The sequence below is a fragment of the Carassius auratus genome, chromosome 17 (assembly GCF_003368295.1).
Source record: "Carassius auratus strain Wakin chromosome 17, ASM336829v1, whole genome shotgun sequence".
NCBI classification, from domain to species: Eukaryota; Metazoa; Chordata; class Actinopteri; order Cypriniformes; family Cyprinidae; genus Carassius; species Carassius auratus.
Genome location: NC_039259.1, coordinates 5,653,844 through 5,674,839, shown reverse-complemented (window position 1 = coordinate 5,674,839; position 20,996 = coordinate 5,653,844). Strand labels below are relative to the sequence as shown.

Genomic DNA, 20,996 nt, shown 5'->3' with positions numbered 1-20,996 from the left:
CACAGGCTGTTGGCAGACTCATTGTGCAAACAAAAATCTCACTGGATTATTGCAATTAATGGCAAAATGAATGTTTGGAAATGTAAACTGATATTTCCTACTGACACACTACAGCAAAAGAGAAATAACAGACTTAAAACCATTTCTTAGCTGGTTAAATTTATTTTGTAATAGATTTGTACAGCCTTTGATAATCCATATTCCTCCTTGTCTGTGGAGTATTTAGGCAAACAAACAAATATATAAATGAATAAAAAAAAAAAAAAATGTGTTAGTATTTATTTTCTTCCTCTAGAAAATATATTGGTTGCATTTTAGTTCACAGTCCTGTTCTAAGTCTCTGTACTTATTATTGCACTTACAATAACTGGTAAGAACTACTGTACTAAACCAACCCCTGAGTTAACCCATATAGCTTCCTTATACCAGTACTTACCTAGTAATTACACTGTAAATACACACACTGTAACATAAAGTGTAAGCTAAATATATTTGCAATAGAAGCAAGCCTTTTTTACAATTGTATGCTTAAAACTATAATAACATGCTATGTAGACTGTTTTTAAACAATAAATAAATGCATTAATGAATGTATAAATTAATAAATATATAAATCAAAATTGTATTAGTCAAACAAACACTTTTATTATTATTATTATTATTATTATTATTATTAAAATAAAACTCTATTAGCTGTGGAAATTATTATTTCTCCATCTCTTAATCTAATGCAACATTTTCTCTGTGTGAATAAAATAAAATACAATAAAAAATGTATAAATCCCTATTACCTCTAGGCTTTTTTCGTTGCATAATACAACCATCATGGTCATCACCATTAAAAGCCTGAGGCATCAGGAGCTTTTAGAAAATGCTTTATTCTTTTGATTTTAATTTCAGCTCTCTTCTCTTTCTTTATATCTACATGATCTACAGCAGTTTATAATCAAAGTGATTGGTTCTCCTATCAAACTGCCTAAATATGAAAGGCTGTGCATAAGCATTAGGGTATCTGGTTTCCCTGACTTGTGAAAAACATAATCTGCAAAGAATGAGTATGACTGTTCATTTTCTGGTGTCTCTTTATTACTTAAAAGGGTTATGAACTGCCATTGTCTTGTCTATATATATATATATATATATATATATATATATATATATATATATATATATATATATATATATATATATATATATATATATATACAGTATATACATATGAATAGCTGTGGTGGATTGTAGACTTGGAAGTAAATGCCCACCAGTATGACTGGCTAGTGGTTGCGTGTGTTTGACAGCCTGCATCCTTCATAGTGATCACAGTGATCAATTACTCACACTTGTGTAGTTAATTCAATATAGTAATCAAAGCATCATATTTTAGTTACAATCTGTCTGAAAATCCTTCTTTGGATTGTACCTTGCTTGTAAACAAATTTACAGTAACATTTTTGTGAACAAAAGACCAATTTCCTACTGACGTGGTCTGGATGTTTCAGTGGGCTTATTCAGTGGGGAAGTCTAAACAGAAGGCAGTGTTAACTAACCATTACAGTATAAAGTGGCACATTCCACAAACTGTAGTTTTGGCAGATTGAGTTTAATATAAGTTGTTGTTAGACTAAAAAGAAAATCAATGGAATTTTAGATTTTTCAGTTCATGACCCTTTAATGACTTTTTGCTAGTGAACTGCATGTGATATTATCCATAGAACTGTTTTCTTCCTCCTGTCTTGGAAGAGCAGTGTTAGCCTGGATGCTGGCAATAAAAATAAATAAATAAATAAATAAATAAAATCAATCACTAGGCTTGAGTGGAAAAAGGTTGGGCTCTCTTGTAAAGCTGTCACCACTGAATGTAGCATCTTCTCCTGTGATGGGAAAGCAATTATGAATGAGTAATGGACTAGCTGGCATAGAGGCTTACCGTAGACAATGTGTCAGGCTGCACTGCTAGATGTGGTTTTAGTGTGGTAAAGGATGTATTTAACTCAAAACACAGGATCCCATGATGTGCTAGTTTTAGGAAAGGCATAAGATAAAGAACCATATCAACTGCCAAGTAAATTTTTTCGTTCACCCCGAAAATGGAAATGTTACCTTCATTTATTTGCCCCTTTACCGTTTAATTTCCTTTGACACAAAATTTTATGTCTTAATACCATGCTTGTCTTTCTTGTCCATGCATGTGCATAGACTGGGAATGCAAAAGCCTGAAGTTGTCCTTATGACTTATTCACTATAGTCCAAGTCTTTTGAATCAATACCATATCGTTGTGTAAGTTGTGAAATATACCAAAGCAGATGATTTCAAGAGCTGAAAATTCCCCTTTCAGTGGGCAAATGCTGCAAATGGATCACATAAATTGATTTTTTTTTTTTTTTTTTTTTTTTTTTTTTACTAATCAGCATGAAAAAGAAAATGGAAAACTTGGCATTTGCTTTCGTGTTACAATGAACAAAGTCTTAGGGGCTAGTAATTAGGTAAATTATGACAGAATTTTAATTTTGTGGTTCCTATTTTAATGTGTTATTTTGCATAGATAAATATATACATATAATAATCTTATTTTTATTCTTATTATTGCTTGTTGTTTAATAAATTAAATAAACTGTGAAATATATTCATACCATACGCACATAATTGTATTGTTTTTCTTCTTTTATTACCCATATTCTGAAAACAGATATTTATATCACTCCTTTTCAACTACTTAACCTTATCAGAGCAGGGTAGTTAGGTAAATGATTGCACTCTAATTAGTATTCTCAGTCTACATCCACTGCAAGCTATCTGCGAAGAATATACCAGATAATGATGAGCTAATGCAGTTAGAAAAAAAGATAATTTGTGATTACATGCACTCTGTACTTAAGGTGCTTTTTAGGAGGTCAAGTGCTGGAGTACTACATAAAATGTACTTAAGGAAATATTTTCTTTTATTATTAAGCCAGATCTATCATCTTAACCAATTCAGAAACTTAAAAGAAAAAATTTATTAATTTATTTTCTCCCTTTCCGAAACAATATTTACTTAATTACCATTAAAAAAATAAATGAAATAAATGAATAAAATGTTTTGCCTGTCTGAATGATTCATTGTTGACAAGAATGCTGTGTGTGCGTCAAGTACATTTTCAAATAGTGATATTTACATAATCCCCACATTTCTTCCTGTCTGTCAAAAACAACTTTTTATCTCTGGCTCCATTGACTGCACAATAGACCTCATTTCAAAATCATTTTATCTAAATGAACTTCCAAGGTTGATATGATCAGCGCTTTCCAAGTAATTAAGTTTTCACCATAATAAAAGGATTAATGATTGTTTTCTGCCAACGCACAGAGCATCATCTGCATCCACAATAAAGCAATGAGCAATCAGTGTGTGCATTTTAATATCCACAGTATGATATACCTCTGGTTTCAATCTAATGCATATACCTAATGATTAGTCTTCTGTTGAACTTTGAGAGTCAGTATTAATGTCTTTGTCTTATTGTTTACAGGATGATTCCGGCGATCAGCAAATCCTTCTTGGTCAACAACCTGATGCCAGGGATGCAGTATGACCTATGCGTGTTGGCCATCTGGGAAGACACCGCCACCACACTCACTGCGACGAACATAGTGGGTTGTGTGCAGTTTGAGACACGTGACGAGTACCCCCGCTGCCAGTCACTGCGCAGTCAGTTTTTAGGAGGAACCATGATCTTGGTGATTGGTGGAGTGATCGTAGCCACTTTGTTGGTCTTTATCGTCATACTTATGGTACGCTATAAAGTAAACAGTGGATTGCAGGTTGCAAAGTTGGTGACGGTGAGTAATACCTACTCCCAGACAAATGGGAGACAACAGGCTACACAGCGACTAAACAACGGTGCTCCTACACCGCAGGCTTCAAAGACTGTAGTGGTGATGCGAGATGAAGTGGTGGAGTTTAAGTGTGGCTCCTTGCAGAGTAGCATCTCATCCTCTTCATCCTCCTCGGCTGACTCCCTTGGAAGTGAGAAAGTTGAGTCTTTCAACCGACATGTGGATTCTAGCACCTTGCCAAACAGGTGGAAGCAGTCGTCATCTAAGGCACGGCCAAACCTGGATAACCTGCTTGGGGCATTTGCTTCTCTGGACTTAAGGGTTCCCGCAAGAGATCCGGGAGGACCATCTTCTTCAGGGACCATGGCGATGGGCATGAGACCACCCACTGACAAGGAGCCTCTGCTAGGCCGGGGAGATTCCACGCTTGGGAAGCTTGTAATGCTGCCATCAGAGAACAAGCCCAAGCGTAGCCACTCATTTGACATGGGTGACTTTGGTGCTTCACAGTGCCTTAGTTACCCACGACGCATCAGCAACATTTGGACTAAGAGGAGTCTCTCGGTCAATGGTATGCTCCTGCAGTGCGACGAGAGTGAGGGGGAAGGGGATAAGCCAACGTTTGATAGCTCTGAATGGGTTATGGAGAGTACAGTCTGACAGCGATAATGGATTAGCTCTGCCAAAAAAAACAAAACAAAAAACAAACCATTCTCTGAACTCGTCATGTGAAAAAGACACAAACTTGCTGCATCATATGACCTCAAGAAGGACTCAAATGGCTGTAATAAAAAGACACGTCAGCAGTGGCCATGTCAGTGTAATGCATGATTTTCCCATGTCAATATTGTCCTTCTGTTCATTTGATCCAAAAGAAGTTCAAAGATTTGTGTCCGAGCTAGGCGAGCAGCCGAGGCCAGGGCTGGCCCTGTTTATTGAGAGCTGGATGAAGGATATCTCCAGTTGCCTTCAAACATTAAAGCAGATATGAATAAATACCAAGAACAAGGGATACGGGGGTATCTCAGAAAAGCAGGGGGAATAAAAGAGAGAATTTATCCGACTGTGCACTGCAGTTTGCCAAGAGGATTTTCTTCAGCTAAGTGGATGTGCATCACAATGGACCAAACGTTCCCATGAGACAGGACTACATCATTTAGAAGGTGAAAAAAAAAAATGCAAATGTAATGAATTTTTGTAGGTTATTTTCTTTTGTTGTCGGTTTTACTCTTTTAAGTAAATTCTAGTGTTGCCCCCCCTGCATTTTTCCTGAACAACTGGAGAATCCAGTACAGCCTGTCATAGATATTTTACACTGAAGAGAAATACAAATCTAAAATTCTGAATGATTTCTTTGCCATAATCAAATCTGCAAATTCAATCTGCTAATCGTCTATGATGTTTCTTGACATTATGTGCCTCTTTTTCAGTTTATCAGTGCATCTGTAACATTTGTTTTTAGTTTCAGAGTTTTAAAGCTGACTGTCGTCTGATCAGATCACTGCAATTTTATACGGCACAGTAAAAGTCAGTCTGTTTGAGTTACATATTATTTATACAAAAAGAGATATTTACTACATATGAAATACCCAACCAATACTTTGCACACCCAACCAAGAACAGAATATGTTTGATGTCCCTTTTGTCTACCCTTTTTAAAAAGTAAAAGTAAAAAAAAAAAAGTTTACAAATGGTATATACATAACAATTTTTTAGACATGGTACCACTGTAATACAATAGTATTCTTCAAAGTACCATGTTATATGACTATGTGAATAACTGATTAAATTAAATTTCGCAAGTATATTCCAAGGGTATGATTATACCCTTGGAACATGCTTTCAAAATAATGTTTGATTATGATTTCCTGATTTTAATGATGGTAATTGCCCTCTCAATGATCATTTTCTAACACTTTAACTATGTATCCATTCCCTCTTTAAGACTAGTTTGTTAGTGTTGGTGATTTACTTTTGTACTTTCCACAACAAGCCCCTCAAGACTTAAGCCAGGAATATAGGTCAGAGTGTTATGCTAGACAGTATGTTTCAAAAGACATTTAGGACAGGATCTGGATCACAGCTTTGTGTAGAAACCTTCATTAGTGCCAAATGGTAGTGGCAAGCTTAATTTCTGGGGAAAAACTGAGCTCCTTTATCATCATTGTGCCCTTGAGCGATGGCACTTAACCTCAGGTTGCTCCAAGGGGACTCTCTTGGTATTAGTGCAGTGCTAGTTGATTTGGAAGAAAAGTGTTGGTTATATGATTATTAAACGACAAAAGAAAATGTTAAAGACCTTGATGAAGCATGTATAGTCATTATCTCAGATTTCACAATTTCAAAATGTGGTGATACTTTCTATGAACATATCTATAGTGCATTTTTTAGTATATTTGCAGGCGTAAACATTAAGGCTATACAACTAAATACTGTTACTGTCTTGCATGGGGGAGGGGGGATAGAGGCAGGCAATTCGAAATCAGAATTGGATTTTGTAAGGTCAGGTTTCTGTGACCTTTCCTTTATCTTGTCCCTAAATATGACACATTATTATTATTATTATTATTATTATTATTATTATTATTATTTATTTTTTTATTTTATTTTATTTTATTTTTAAATAAATGATCTTAACTTGTCTGTAAAAATCTCTAACCAATCCTGTGTTAAATTCTATTTCAGAGATCAAAATAGCTATTTAATTTTGTTAAGTGTGTACTATAGATCTGGTGTTCCTAGGAAGTTTTACCCAAAGGATCATAACATACATGTCTATTTTTCTTATTTTGAAAAAAAAAAAATCTTTATTTTTCTATTTTGTGAAAAGCTTACAGTTCCATTGCCTTTTCGTTTGTCTGATACAATGTCACTGTATATGGTTTTGATTACAGTTATATAATAATATACAGAAAGATATGGATAAACAAACACAACATACAGTTCTTAATTTATTACTTATAACTAAACATTTATGCCACATTCTAGATTTGCAACATCTATTGTTTATAATTTGTTACTGCTCTTGATATATGATTCTTTCTATGACATTTTTTTTGTATAAAAAATTATATAAGAATGTATGATGGTATTCTGTACAGTGATCATGTTATTTTCCTGGTCAGAAAAAAAGAAGGTGCTTTAACGTATTGTTCTGACATATGCGTAAATGTGAAGCAGCATAGTCATGTTTTTCACTTGGAGTTGTAGGGAAAAAATGAAAAGAGTCTAAATCATTCTAAACCATTTCTGTGTTCAAAAGATTTTGCTACAACAAGATAAACACACAGAATTCATAATATTTACAACTGTCTGTTTTATTTATTTATTTATTTTTTGTCATTCTCAGCCTCCTAGAATTATTAGTATTTTTTATTAGTGTGTGAGTGTGTGCATGTGTGTGTGTGTGTGTGTGCGTGTGCTTACTGTATCTGCTCTTCTACCTCAAGGTGTTCTCAAACAGAATAATTTGTCTTAGTCATGTCTGACTTGAGTCATTTCAGTTGGGGATCATTCTCACCAAAAAGTGCACATAGTTTTAGCAAGATGTACTTTTAACAAAATTTACTCTGAGGGGATATCCTCAAAGATCAGATGAAGGAACTCACGGGGTACACATGAAACTGAATTGAGTGTAGTCAGTTTTAGTCATAAAACATTAAAATATGACATGCGGCCCACTGAGATGTGCACACTTTCCATGACGTGTAATCTCATATCAAACATACTTGTCATACATTATGTCTGCTTCCTCATATACCTCCCATTGAGTTTCATTTAAGCTTTGCACATTTTATTTAACATGGTCCATGCTTATTTAAAGAGATCTAGCTAGGAACAATACATTTTTCTTTCATCCTATTTTAAATAAAGGAGCATATGCATTATGAAAACATACTTTCATTCTGGAACCAACCCAATCCAAAACATCATTTTAAACGTCCTTTCATTTGAAAGTAAACAGCAAAAAATGTTTTGTTCCTTGTGTGAGGTAATAAAGTAAATTTAGCATCAATGCAATTATTCTTTAACGCTAATTTTTTATCTATAAAAGAAACATGTACAGTAGATACATTCTGCCAAAAATAGGTCTGCTTGATGCTGTGCCTGCAGTGCATCATTTTGAATGATTCCAGCATTATGAAAGAGTAGGAGTAGGTGAAGTTTACAGTACATTTAACAAGGTCCTAGATTATTTCAGTTTGATTTTAATGGTTTGTGTGGCACATTTCAGAGCAGATTGTTTTGTGAATCTAATACTCTGTAATAAAGGCTCTGAAAGAGGCTGAGGCTGTTATTGAAAGATTGTTCTACTGGCTCAGTAGTAAACCCACACAACCCAGGATATATATATATCTAATATATATATATATATATATATATATATATATATATATATATATATATATATATATATATATCTATTTTAAACTAATTTTAAAATTAGTTACAAGCTATAAAAATGTTTTTATTTGGCCATATATATATATATATATATATATATATATATATATATATATATATAGCCAACTAAAAACATTGTTATAGCTTGTAACTAATTTTAAAACAATGAGATTTTTATAATAGTATGGCATACTAATATAAAATTCATATACATAACAATTGTAATGATATATTGTTCAATCAGATGTTTTAGTAAGATGAAATTAAAATTGTGTTTAGTTTTATGATCAAAGCTCTTTTACATTATTTTTTTCTGACACCTGATGGATAATCAAGTAATAATAATAAAAGTTATTATTATGTTTAAAAGTCATTAAGGCTTTTACTCCAAAATAACACATGTACTGTACCACAACCTAAGTCATTAATTTTTGAGTGTTTTACTAAAAGGCCTTTAAATAATTTAAAGTACTTAGAAATTAGCATTTCAAAATGTGATGGAAACTGTTTTATTGGGTTAATTGTAGGGTAACTGTAACAGCACAAAAGAAAGACAGAAATAATATATCATCATAAAAAAGACCTTGTCTGCAAATTATTGACCTTTATGAAAAATACATGATATGATATGAAATCTAAGAGGAAATGCTGTACTCTTTCAATTTGGCAGCTGGAGAGATTAAAATGGGAATGACGTGTTGGACAAAGGGTATGCATGAACACCAGTTATTCTCTTCTTATTAGAACAAGGTCTCTGCTCAATGCTTAATCAGGGTCCTGAGTGTCCACTCACGTCAGCACTGCCCTTCTTACCAGGAAGGAGACTCTTGCAGGCCAGCACATAGAATAAGACTTTAACACATGTAATCTGTAGGATAATAAGATTATCAATACTTCACACAGTTATAATCTTTGCAAACAGTCAGGGACATGGGGAGATGTTTTAAGTTGGTGGTGCTGTACGCGTAGGGGGGTATTCACTAAGTGAAAATAGCATATTTTCTTAGCGATAGACGCTATTTACACTAATTGCAAATAGCTAGATTCTATTTATACTATGTAAAAATAGCAGGATATTCTGCTAATTACTTATTGCAAATAGTGACAACTATCTGCACCTCAGCATTGCAATACATTATTAAACAGGATGCAATAATAACACTGATTTATTTCAAATAAATATATTGATTCAAATTATTAAATGGATTCCACATTATTGGAACAACATCCCTAGACTTACCCTAACCCTAGCCGATACTTTATTTTTCAACTTTTTGATTATTTCCTTTGAATGCTTTTCTGATTTGAAATTTGAAAAGGGAGAAAAAAATTTGGCATAAGGCAGATTTGAACCTGGGTTGATCACGTCAATAGAAATACGAAACATGCTTTGTCATCAATGACACTGAATCTGATGCTTGATGATCGTCTTTTGCAATGTTGACAAGGCCAATTACACGTTGGTGGTGAACCTGGTGTCTCTGCAGACAAGGTGGCCTATTTGCACTTAGTGTAAATAGAGACTCTGATTGTTATTTATTTTCTTTATTTTATTCCCAACAGTTAAACAGTTGCCCACAGAGAATAACAGGGGGTGCTGCAGCACCCTCAGCACCCCCACTTCCCATGCCTATACAAACAGTGTTTGGGTAGATTATACGGGCTGTGCAGAACATCAAGTTCAATTTAAAGTTGCATGTTTCTCAGTATTTCATGTTTGTTTATTGTACTGGGCAACATGCTACATAGAGATTTCAGTTTACTTAGAGTATTCTCCATGGGTTGGTATCTGTTTCTCTTGAAGGGTTTGTTGTGCTGACCTTTGCAGCGCTGTGCCACATTTCACAGAATTGCGGCATTTACCCCAGACTGTTGGGTCTCAGTAGATACAATGGTTTCACAGTCCTTCTAAAGTTATGTTGTTCCTGAGCACTGTTAACAGGTTGAGTAAGGTCAAACCAGTAAACAAGAGATTGTTCAGTGGTAAGAATGAGGTAATTTAAGAGCAAGCCAAGAAGAGGCTTGTACTACTGATTGGATTAAGGTCTGAGCACAAGTGTGTCATGTTAGAGAGGGAAAGAATCTAAATAAACCACGAAAGACATCTGTCAACTGCATATCTATGCTTTAGCTAATTGCTAATTGTTTGCTTTAAACACTGAGTATACTGTTGTAAGCCCCATGTCAGACCTTATGAGGTCAGAATTTCTTTAAAAAGGCTACCATGTGTCCTACATTAGGTCAAGATAAAAGTGCATTTATGTCAGTATCAAAGTGTGTGTTTCCACGAACCCCCAACCCCCCCCCCCCCAAAAAAAAAAAACCATATATATATCAATAATAATAACACTAATAATTATTATTATAAATACAATAATAAATACAATAAAATGAATTTACAGTATTTATAACAAAATGTATTAATTAATTGATTAAATGTCATTAAAGAATAACAAATAAAAGCACATCAGGGAACACAAAATTAATACCGTGGCTCCTGATGATAAAGTAAGGTCTTATGGAGTGAAACAATCTGTCTGTGAAAAGTCACCTTTATTTATACAGTGCTTTTAAAAATGCAAAACAAAGCAGTCAAAGCAGCTTTACTCTAAAGTGTGTCAATAATGCAAAATGACAATAGTAAACACTCAATTTCCAGTTAAAGGCATTTCATCATTGAAATGTTCTCCTCTGGCCAGACAAACCAGCAGTTGTTCCATGCTGCAACAAAATTAGACAGTGCAGATGGCTCGTCTGATTCCCGTGGTATTGTCCCGATGGCCGTCTAGGAGACAAGGTCATCACTGGGGATCTGTCTCTGGGGCTCATCTAGTTTTCCTGGTCTCCACTGATATTTAAGGCTGTAAAGTCATCTCTAGGTGCTGATCCAGCGTCCTGTGTAGGTCCAATAAATGTCCTTCCTATCAAAACGCTCGGTCCAAGCATTTTAATTGGCTTTCCTACCTGCCTGTCTACCTCTATACCTCTGTGCACCCTGTTCGCACAGACATGATACATCATCAGCATGTTTATGTACACTATGCAGACAGAGCGTGAATGACAGCCTCACATCAACAACCTGATCTTCCTTCCTGGTATTGTAATACTTTTACTAGCTGTGCTATAACGTTTTCTCACCAGTGAATAACACAAACGGTGTATTGTAGTAGCATTATCTCTGGTTGTCTGGTGTGCGTATATGCATTCAGGGGGCTTGGCTTTGGATGGCGATTTGCAGGGAGGGTGGGACGTTTGCTTTCAGTGCTATCAGGCTAAATTTGGCATTTTCCGAGATTTCCTACTGCACCTTTTATGTGTCTGCATTTGACATTGAGAGCAATTTTGATATATTTTTGATATTGAAAAATTCAGTTTTACAAAATAATGAAATATTTTAAATGGCACCTTGTACTATATGGAAACAAAGATTGAAATCGAAAGATAACACCTTACCATAGCAGAAACCAGAGACCAGGAGTCAGGATTGCAGTTTGAACTTAATGATAACTTCACTATAACTTAACTTCACACAATACAAATTAAATTACTGTCTTAAATAAAACAAATGGCAAACAAATGGTTGTGCTGAATTCAACAATACCAAATATGTAAATATAGCATGACAAATAGGAGTGTTCTGTCACTCAATGTATGAGGTGTCCAAAATGAAAGAACACTGGACAAACTAGTCTCAAGTCCAAATCACATTATCAGAAGTGAGAAGAATCTTCACAAATTCATTGTTACTGCAAAGTAACTTACATTAGGTAAGTGCTGATCTATATTTATGATACATTTAATAATGATACATTTCATAAGGCACAGTATACTATACAATTCATATGAAACACAGATCCAATTGAACCATGTTAACATTGGAATGGAACACCTTTATTAGCACCTTTATCGGCGCTGTCGGGCGGAAACCTTGCATGTCCAAATTATGTTCATATTTTTTCACAAATTGATGCAAATTGGTCAGTCCCCACGTGGTTCTGTTATTTTTACAAATTATTAAACAATCTACAGTGTTGAAAATAGATTGAGAGCAAATCTCTTAACTTCATTGGACACTTCAACTGTCTGAGAATCCTCGTAACTCCACCTCTTCTTCACTCTGCGACAGGAGCTACCGCGGCATTTTGTGTCCTCAAGATTTAAAGTCGCAACGATTGAGAAATCCTTGTTGAGCAACACGTAAAGCAAGCCTTAACTCAGATTTTATCTGTGTTAAACTATGATATCAGTTATTGATGTATTTTAAATGTCTACTTATTACTAGGCTTATTATACGTGTGCATTGAAGTTTTAAAATGTATCTAATTTCTAATTCTACTTGTATTTAATTAAATGTTTTGGATACCAGCATTAAATTATAGTTTCTATTATTATTTTACTGACTCGAAGTTGGCACTGTGCATGTAAAATACCCGAGTAGGCCAACAGATTTTATTTATGGGAGAAAAAAGGTCTGTCTACTGGTGCCAAGTAAGCCTATCTTTGCATAACATAATTTTTTTTTGACAATAACGAATGAAAATAGTTTGGTTAGATACATTTGAGTAGGCTTGTTTAGTTAAAAATCGATAGCTGTAATGCTTCGGTGCAGAGGGAAGCCTGTGAACCACGAAGGTAATTTGGGTGCAGATTAGGCTAATTTCCGCCTATTACAGCCAACTCACCCTCATCGTTTTTTGTTCTGCTTCACTTTTATTGCTCTTAAACATATAAAATGGAGTTTAGGAAGATGTATGTAACCACAGTTGGTTAACTATTGAAGTCTTTTCTCTTGTCAAAAGGCTCAACGCAACTGCCGACTTTGTTTGCGGCAGATTAATTTCCACCTTAATTTTTTTATTTCTCCCATTGGATGTTTGCGGCTCACCATGCCCTTGGTACGAACTACCACACCCTTGGCAGTATAAAACCATCTTGTTCCGTCAAAATCACTGTAGTGAAAACGATCAGGATAGAGTATTTTAGCATCTATTTAGCATAACATTTATATAGTTATTTTGATTATTTTGCGTAGCCTATGTTGTTAATTAGCATAGTTGTTAGTGTAACCTTAGTATTTTTAGAAGTATAGTTAGTTAGTAGCATAGTATTGCATCAGTTAGGATAGCTTCAAGTTAGCAGAGATTTATTTACAGTGGTCAGGATGGTACGTGCTGGTTGCTGGTTGCAACAGCACGGACTGTATAGTTTTCCAGCAGACTTGAAAATTAGGCACCAGTGGTTACATGCACTTGGCCTGAAAGACTGCAAGTTCCCGCCTAGAGCTGGAGTGTGCCAACTGCATTTTACGCGGGATTGCTTCTCCAACACAATGGAGGTGGAAATGGGCTTCTCCACACAGCTCACGCCTAGGTTCGTCCCATCTATCTCCGCTGTGATCTGCCCACTTTTCAGCATTTTTCAAATATTGCCAGTGGGTGGAGTCAGGCTCTGACCAGGGGTTTAGTTACCCTTTAAAGCCTTATCTCTTGTCAAAAGGATCGATGCGACCGCAGATTTTGATGAACACTGCTGGCAGGAGCGACGTCTGTTTCCTTATCATTCTTAGCAATGAGTGCGTAACCTCGTATCTCCCCGCTCCTAAGTCATAAATCTTGTATCTCCGATTAAACATGATTTTGGGGAAATGTTGTGTTAATGTTGGTATACAATAGTACATGAGAGCAATATAAGGTATAATACTAACTTTTACGATACAATGTTTAATAGAGAAGATAATGGAAACTGTGAAGCAGAGGCAGAATCCCTTTGATCTTGATATCAAGTTGCAAGTGGTCAGGTTGCAACTGAGAAAGTTGCAAAAGAGCTCTCAAGCTTCCTCCAAGATGGTGCGAAGCAGAATGCCATCTTTATGGAACAACATCTGGCAAAATAAAAAAAAGAACAAAAAGAGCTTCTGGGAGCCAGATAAAAGAAACCAGTGTGCAACCTTCAAGGACATGAAAGAATCAAGTTGGAGTCAGCATATATGGAAAGGTCCACATGGACTCAGACGTGCTCTTTCGAAGATTACTGGCTGTCTCCAAACAAAGAGAGGTGTCCATGGAGACTGTGATATCTCACAAACTCGCAGCTGTCCCACCCTCTTTGTTTTTTGATGATGGAAGCATGAAGAAGACAACAAAACTGACCTGACCAAGAAACTTGAGGCTGTTGTTGAAGAGACACAGCAGCTGCCAAATGTTAAAGAACCATCAGCATATATCATTGATGGCATGGATCTTCTTCAAAGTCTCAATGATTCAGCCTTTCAAACGTTCAATGACCTGGGTGAGTGTGTCTGGAAAAAGATTGCAACTTTAATGGGAAAGGAAGGTAACAGCTTTGTCATTATAGTGTTTGAAAGATATGACCAGCAACACTCAATCAAAGGTCTTGAAAGACAAAGAAGAGGCACCAAGATGGGCATCGTTGCACCAACCTGGATGAGCTGAGGTACACACTAGCATCTACCACAGATTTGTCAGCAGCAAATCTACCCCCAACAGAAGATGGCTTCCAGCAACATGTGCTGAGAGCCATGTACCAAACATCAGTGTGGCGTCACAGCGACCTGGCCAAACCTCTTCTCTGGAACCCAGTTGGTAGAGGATGGAGGCTCAGAGAAGATGGGTGTATTAAATCTGTGATGTTCCAGAAGGCACCAGCACCTAAAGGAGTTAGAGACCTCAGCCACCTCTACTGTAAATACGGAAACTGCACCGATGCCACCAAATGCCAGTGTTTTTCAGTGGGCTTGACCTGCACAGAGTTTTGCTCTTGCCCTTTCCCAGACTGTCCAAATGTGACCCACTTTGTCAATGATAACAATGTGGATAAGTGACAGTGGTGTGTTGCAGTTGTAACATCATGGGGGGTTGACCCCAGAATGGTTCAAGAGGGTCTGGCTGCAGACTTGCACTCTCAGACTTGCACTTCCACTAGTGACATCATTTGCAGTCTTTATTTTTAATTTTTTTTATTAGTTTTTGTTCGAATTTCCCAACATTTTACAACAGTAGCCAGGTGGCGAAGACAAGAAAAAAGAAACTAAATTACAATGTCACTTGCAATCGCTACTTGCGCTCTCCGCTACCTGTGACACTTGCAATCAACACAAATTGTGCGTGTTGCCAATGGAGACAAGACGCTGTGGTGGTGATTAAACGATTAAAACTAATTTAGTACTGTAACATACAGGGTCCTGCAAGAAAAAGGCAAGACCGGCAAATCCTTGGCCAGAACACCAGAATATGAACGTTTGTGCAAAGTCTCTCGCTAGGCGTAGAAAAAAAAACACTTCACATGGCTTAATATAATAATAATTAATAATTCATGACATTTATATAGCACTTTCCTAGGCACTCAAAGCGCTTACATAGTCAGGGGGTATCTCCTCATCCACCACCAATGTGCAGCATCCACCTGGATGATGCGACGGCAGCCATAATGCGCCAGAACGCCCACCACACACCAGCTTACTGGTGGAGAGGAGACAGAGTGATGAAGCCAATCAGTGGATATGGGGATTGTTAGGAGGCCATGACGGTCAGAGGCCAATGGGCGAATTTAGCCAGGATGCCGAGGTCACACCTCTACTCTTTTTCGAAAGACATCCTGGGATTTTTTATGACCACAGAGAGTCAGGACCTCGGTGCTTGTTGACAGTATAGTGTCCACATCACTAGCACCTCTTCCAGCAGCAACCTAGTTTTCTCAGAGGTCTCCCATCCAGGTACTGACCAGGCTCAGACCTGCTTAGCTTCAGTGGGTGGGCAACCGGTCTTGGGCTCCAGGGTGATATGGCTGCCGGCAATGTATTAAGATGCTATTAAATTATCAAATTAAATATACAGTTCATTAATATAATGAATATGTATATAGTATTTTCCTCACATACTGCAAATTGTGGCATAATGGACTAAGATGATAAAGGCCAAACTCTATGCTTCTCTACATTGAGCCCAGAATAAATGCAACACGCAAAGTGTCGCGTTAATCATTTTTCCATATAGAATAAACTGTCTACAACTCGTTTATATCACTGTCTTTGTCCATTAACCTACATTATGTGTTTTATTTGTAATGATTTTCTATAGGAGGAAAACATTTAATGTACAATTTAACGCACTGCGTTCTGTACTCGTCTGCTTGCCTGTACAGAGCTGATCCTTTTAAAATCACCTAATGGATTTCATAATGCACGTTCATATTTGCTGGTCTGTATATGAGTCAACAACAAGACATATAGGCTAGGTCTACTGAATTGTCTTTATCATAGTCTGTTATTAGGTCACCTTAATCGTTTTGCTGTATGGGAGGACAAAGTTTGCGCATTGTGTTCATAGCAACCTGTTTACATTGTAGTACTTTAAATAATAACTATATATCAAATTTGGTCTTTTAATTGAATTTAATGTATCTTAATACATTATGCCATATTAAGATTTTGTTTTTTTCTACAGGAGGAAAACGCTTAACGAAAGACATGGATTTGCCGGTCTTGTCTTTTTCTTGCAGGACCCTGTACGTTACAGTACTAAATGAGGTTTAATCGTTTAATCACCACCACAGCGTCTTGTCTCCATTGGCAACACGCACAATTTGTGTTGATTGCAAGTGTCACAGGTAGCGGAGAGCGCAAGTAGCTATTGCAAGTGACATTGTAATTTAGTTTCTTTTTTCTTGTCTTCACCACCTGGCTACTGTTGTAAACTGTTGAGAGAGTCAAACAAAAGGTAATAAAAAAATTCAACAAAATAAAAAATAAAGACTGCATGCGTCGCTAGTGGAAGCACAAGAGTCTGAGAGTGCAAGTCTGACACCTGTTTCACACATAATCCGTCTGCAGTGCGTATGCAGTCCGACTGTGTTACGTATGTGGTGCAGAAGCATTGTGCTTTCACACAGGACCCGCTTGCATTCTGCTACTGATCCGTGGCTGTTTAGTCCACAAACTCAACATTTGTTCATTATTTAGATTTCAAATCATGTGAAAAAAAAAAAATCAATGCTGATCATTTTCAGCATTGTGACTCTTTTATCACAGAACAAGTAAAAATATTTCATAATCATAGCCATAGTTTAAACTCAATAAATATGTACAACATATTCATGCATTTGACTTCTAGGTTAATAAGCTGCTCAAGCAAACGGCAAAAAAATTAAACAACAATTAGCATACTTTTCTTGTTAGGATATTGCAAATATTAAAATTAAAACACCACTGACAGAAAGAGTCGACTCTCGTGCCTTTTGCAATCCCACGGGTCATAATGAACTCTGTTTTTCTGTTTCCATAAAAGTGTATATATTATGTTGCCTAGTTTATCTAAAAGGTGCTCTTTTTCTTGTTTTAAACCTAGCCAAAAAGCCATGTGTTGCGTGTGAAACGCAATAGGCTTTAATTAGTATACATGTATTGTGAAATTACTGCATTTCCGTGTCAATCCATGTTAATTTTTACCGCGAACAATGCACGGTCACTTTAATTCAGCGCATGGAGCACAGCAGAAATAGACTCGGTACGTAAACGATCGCTGCACTGCTGCAGTCGCACTGCTCCTGGAACGCACTGACGGACCGCAACCGCGTGCAGTGTGAACGCTGGAATCTGTTAACATGGGTGCGTAAAAAAATACGCAACGCATACGCACTGCAGACGGAGTATGTGTGAAACAGGTGTGAGAGTGCAAGTACAAGCCTGCAGCCAGACCCTTCTCGAATGGTTACCAAAAGCAGTTCATGTTCCAAATGGTTGCTGCTAGATTATAAACTAAACAGCCTGAGAAGACAGGGCTCATTTCCCCAAAGAGTATTTTGTTTGTTTAGTTAGATTGCCATTTGTTTTATTTAAGACAGTAATTTAATTTGTATTGTGTGAAGTTAAGTCATTAAGTTCAAACTGCAATCCTGACTCCTGGTCTCTGGTTTCTGCTATGGTAAGGTGTTATCTTTCGATTTCAATCTTTGTTTCCATATAGTACAAGGTGCCATTTGAAATATTTCATTATTAGATGTATTTTATATGTGAATTTCTCAACATTCTTCTCACCACTGATAATGAATGGGCTTTGGACTAAATTATGTCAGTGTTCCATTTTCATTCATTTTGGACACCTCATACATTGAGTGACAGAACACTTCTCTTTTATCATATATTTACATATTTGGTATTGCTGGATTCAGCACAACCCCACCTTTCCAACAAGCCATCATATGTGTTTCTATGATAATCCCAGGCAAAGCAAGCACAAAGTAAATGAAAACATTCTGCATAGATACTAAATTTGTGCATGTCCGCTTATTATATGTATGTGTTTACATGTCTCTATTTATTCCATACATCAAGATATTCACATCCAGTCTTTTCTAGTAGTTGACTAAACTTCCTGACTACAAACATTTCGAGTTTCAAAGCTCTCAGAGCTTGTGTGTTTGATCTGCATTAGTTTATGTGTCCTAACTCCTATACGGACAGGCTATATTTTAGTCCTTTATTGGTTTTGGGGTGTATAACAATATCTGTTAATTTAACAATCTTAGCAGTAAAATATTTTTAGCCAAGAATCCATTTCATATATGGGAGACCTTAGAGATGAGGAAAAACATTGTTGGGTTTAGTTCTACCTCCGGTAGGGGTATCTCAAAAACTAAAGCACTTTTTGACCATTTGTCACTAGCCTAAAAATAAATAAATAAACAAATGAAAAAACAAATTAAAAATACATAAAATTTACATCCAAAAAGAGTTCATTTTTAGAAACTGTAAACACTGATAAATATATGTATACGCGCACTCGCGCATTTGGTAACTGTGCACGTAGTTTTGTCTGGCTTTACATGTACATTATATTTGTCCCATATTGCCATTATTATACATACTGACTTCAACTTGGACCACTAAATAACTGCTATAGACTGCTACAGTTATGCAAGTACGAGGGATAGATTATTTAGTGTACATGTCATTTCAAGAGCGATAAACAAAGTGAAAGAAAATATTTATGTTCATGCATTTTAAATATTAAAAAATGTGGAAACCACTCACTGCATCACACAATCTCACAATAGGGGCTTTATGGAGAGTGTGTATACATGGTTATAAGTACAGCAGTTAACAGTTTATATTTCATTCATTTAGGGAAATTAACAAGTGTCTCAGCCCTCAAGGGACCATTTGGCCAAACAACTTATTCCTGCTTGAAAAGCAAAATGTTATTGATAGTGTAAAAAACTTTGAAGCCCATGCTGATTGATGGACTAGCATTACTCAACATTACTTACTACTTTCCAGCAGCACCACATTCAGTGAAGGTAAAATAGTAAAAAAATAAATAAAAAAATAATGATAGTTCATGTAAATGGAACCTGAATCTGAAAATGTTTGCATTTTGACATCGCCAACCCTTAAATTAAGTTAACAGTAAGTAATAAACAGTATTGAGCATTGCAAAGTTGACTATTGTTCCTTTTTCTTTACCAATTTTGTATTTATTTATTTATTATTTATAGTTGTTTAATGATATTAACCGTTAGGTGGAACCAGAACCGGAAAATGTCTAATGATTCCCTCTATTGAACCCTACTCATGATTGTGCTGAGGAATCACTGCTAGATGGATATTTGCAATCATATCCATTTTTTATTTATTTACCTCATCTCTCCATGTAATGGTGTTCAGTGTCTCGACTTTGGCAACTGTGATTTACCCCCCACCCCCGATAAACTTGCCATTTCTCTTGAATTACACAGCATTATTCCCAAAAGTGGTTCTCACTCAAAAAGACAAATGATTGGTATGGAAAGTATGTCACTGCCACTATCCTTTAGTAGACAGGAAGAGTGAACTACTGGTGAGGCGCCAAACATGCATTAGTGAAAGCCTCTATCTTTTTTGTTTTGCTTTGAATAATTGTAGCTCTCTTGGCTCACTTTGCAGCATTTTCTTTCACCTTTGTTGTTTCATCTGATGAATTGGCTCAGACGTAGAGCGGATTATTCTATCAGCCGTGGTGGCATTCCCTGGCAAACTTAGTGTGAAATCCGATGTAATAAAGGCTGCTTCTGTAACTAAGGTGAGCGATGTTGCCCCACTGATAGCAATCAGGAATATTTTATGGCACATTTTCCATGCGCAAATGGGTGAGGGAATTGGTTTCATCCTACAGTTGTGTTAAGGTGAATCACTTTTTCCTGGCTCTATCTGCCAGGTGAGAGGTTGGGAATCATCAATTTCCAGTGCCTTCATAAGGTAGAAAAAAAACCCTAGGCAGAGAAAAAGACTGCCAGCAAATGTATCTATTTCAGCTGCGGATGAGCAGCGTGAGTGTGCCAAATGAATTAATGAAACACAGCTGTGTCTGTGTGTGGCTTTCATAGTATGTCTATATGGAATAAATGACTCCTCTCAAAGATGTCACTGATATGAAAACTGACAAGGCTTTTTTTTTTTTTTTGATAGATAGATAGATAGATAGATAGATAGATAGATAGATAGATAGATAGATAGATAGATAGATAGATAGATAGATAGATAGATAGATTATATTATATTATATTATATTATATTATATTATATTATGTTAGTTGTTATGTATATTGCACGTTTTTTTTTTTTTCTTTTTTTCAAAGAGTGTGTTTGTGGGAAATTCAAGTTTTTTTTTTTTTCTCTAAAGTATGCAGTAATAAATTGCCGTTCTGATTGGCTTTGATTGGATTGGATCAGGAACTGGAAAGTCACAGCAGTACATCTGCAGAGGAAATTTAGGATAATTTC

At 36.1% G+C, this 20,996-nt stretch overlaps 1 protein-coding gene across 2 annotated transcripts in view; it reads left to right on the top strand.

Annotated features, from left to right (window-relative positions):
* The window catches only part of LOC113117033 (leucine-rich repeat and fibronectin type-III domain-containing protein 2-like), a 140,363-nt gene extending 134,005 nt beyond the window's left edge, over positions 1 to 6,358 (top strand). For both annotated transcript variants that reach the window (XM_026285399.1, XM_026285400.1), the window contains one exon: positions 3,511 to 6,358. In XM_026285399.1, coding sequence (XP_026141184.1) covers positions 3,511 to 4,477 — 967 coding nt within the window. In that variant the 3' untranslated portion in view covers positions 4,478 to 6,358. The remainder of the gene's footprint in view (positions 1 to 3,510) is intronic.
* The last annotated feature ends 14,638 nt before the right edge of the window (positions 6,359 to 20,996 follow it).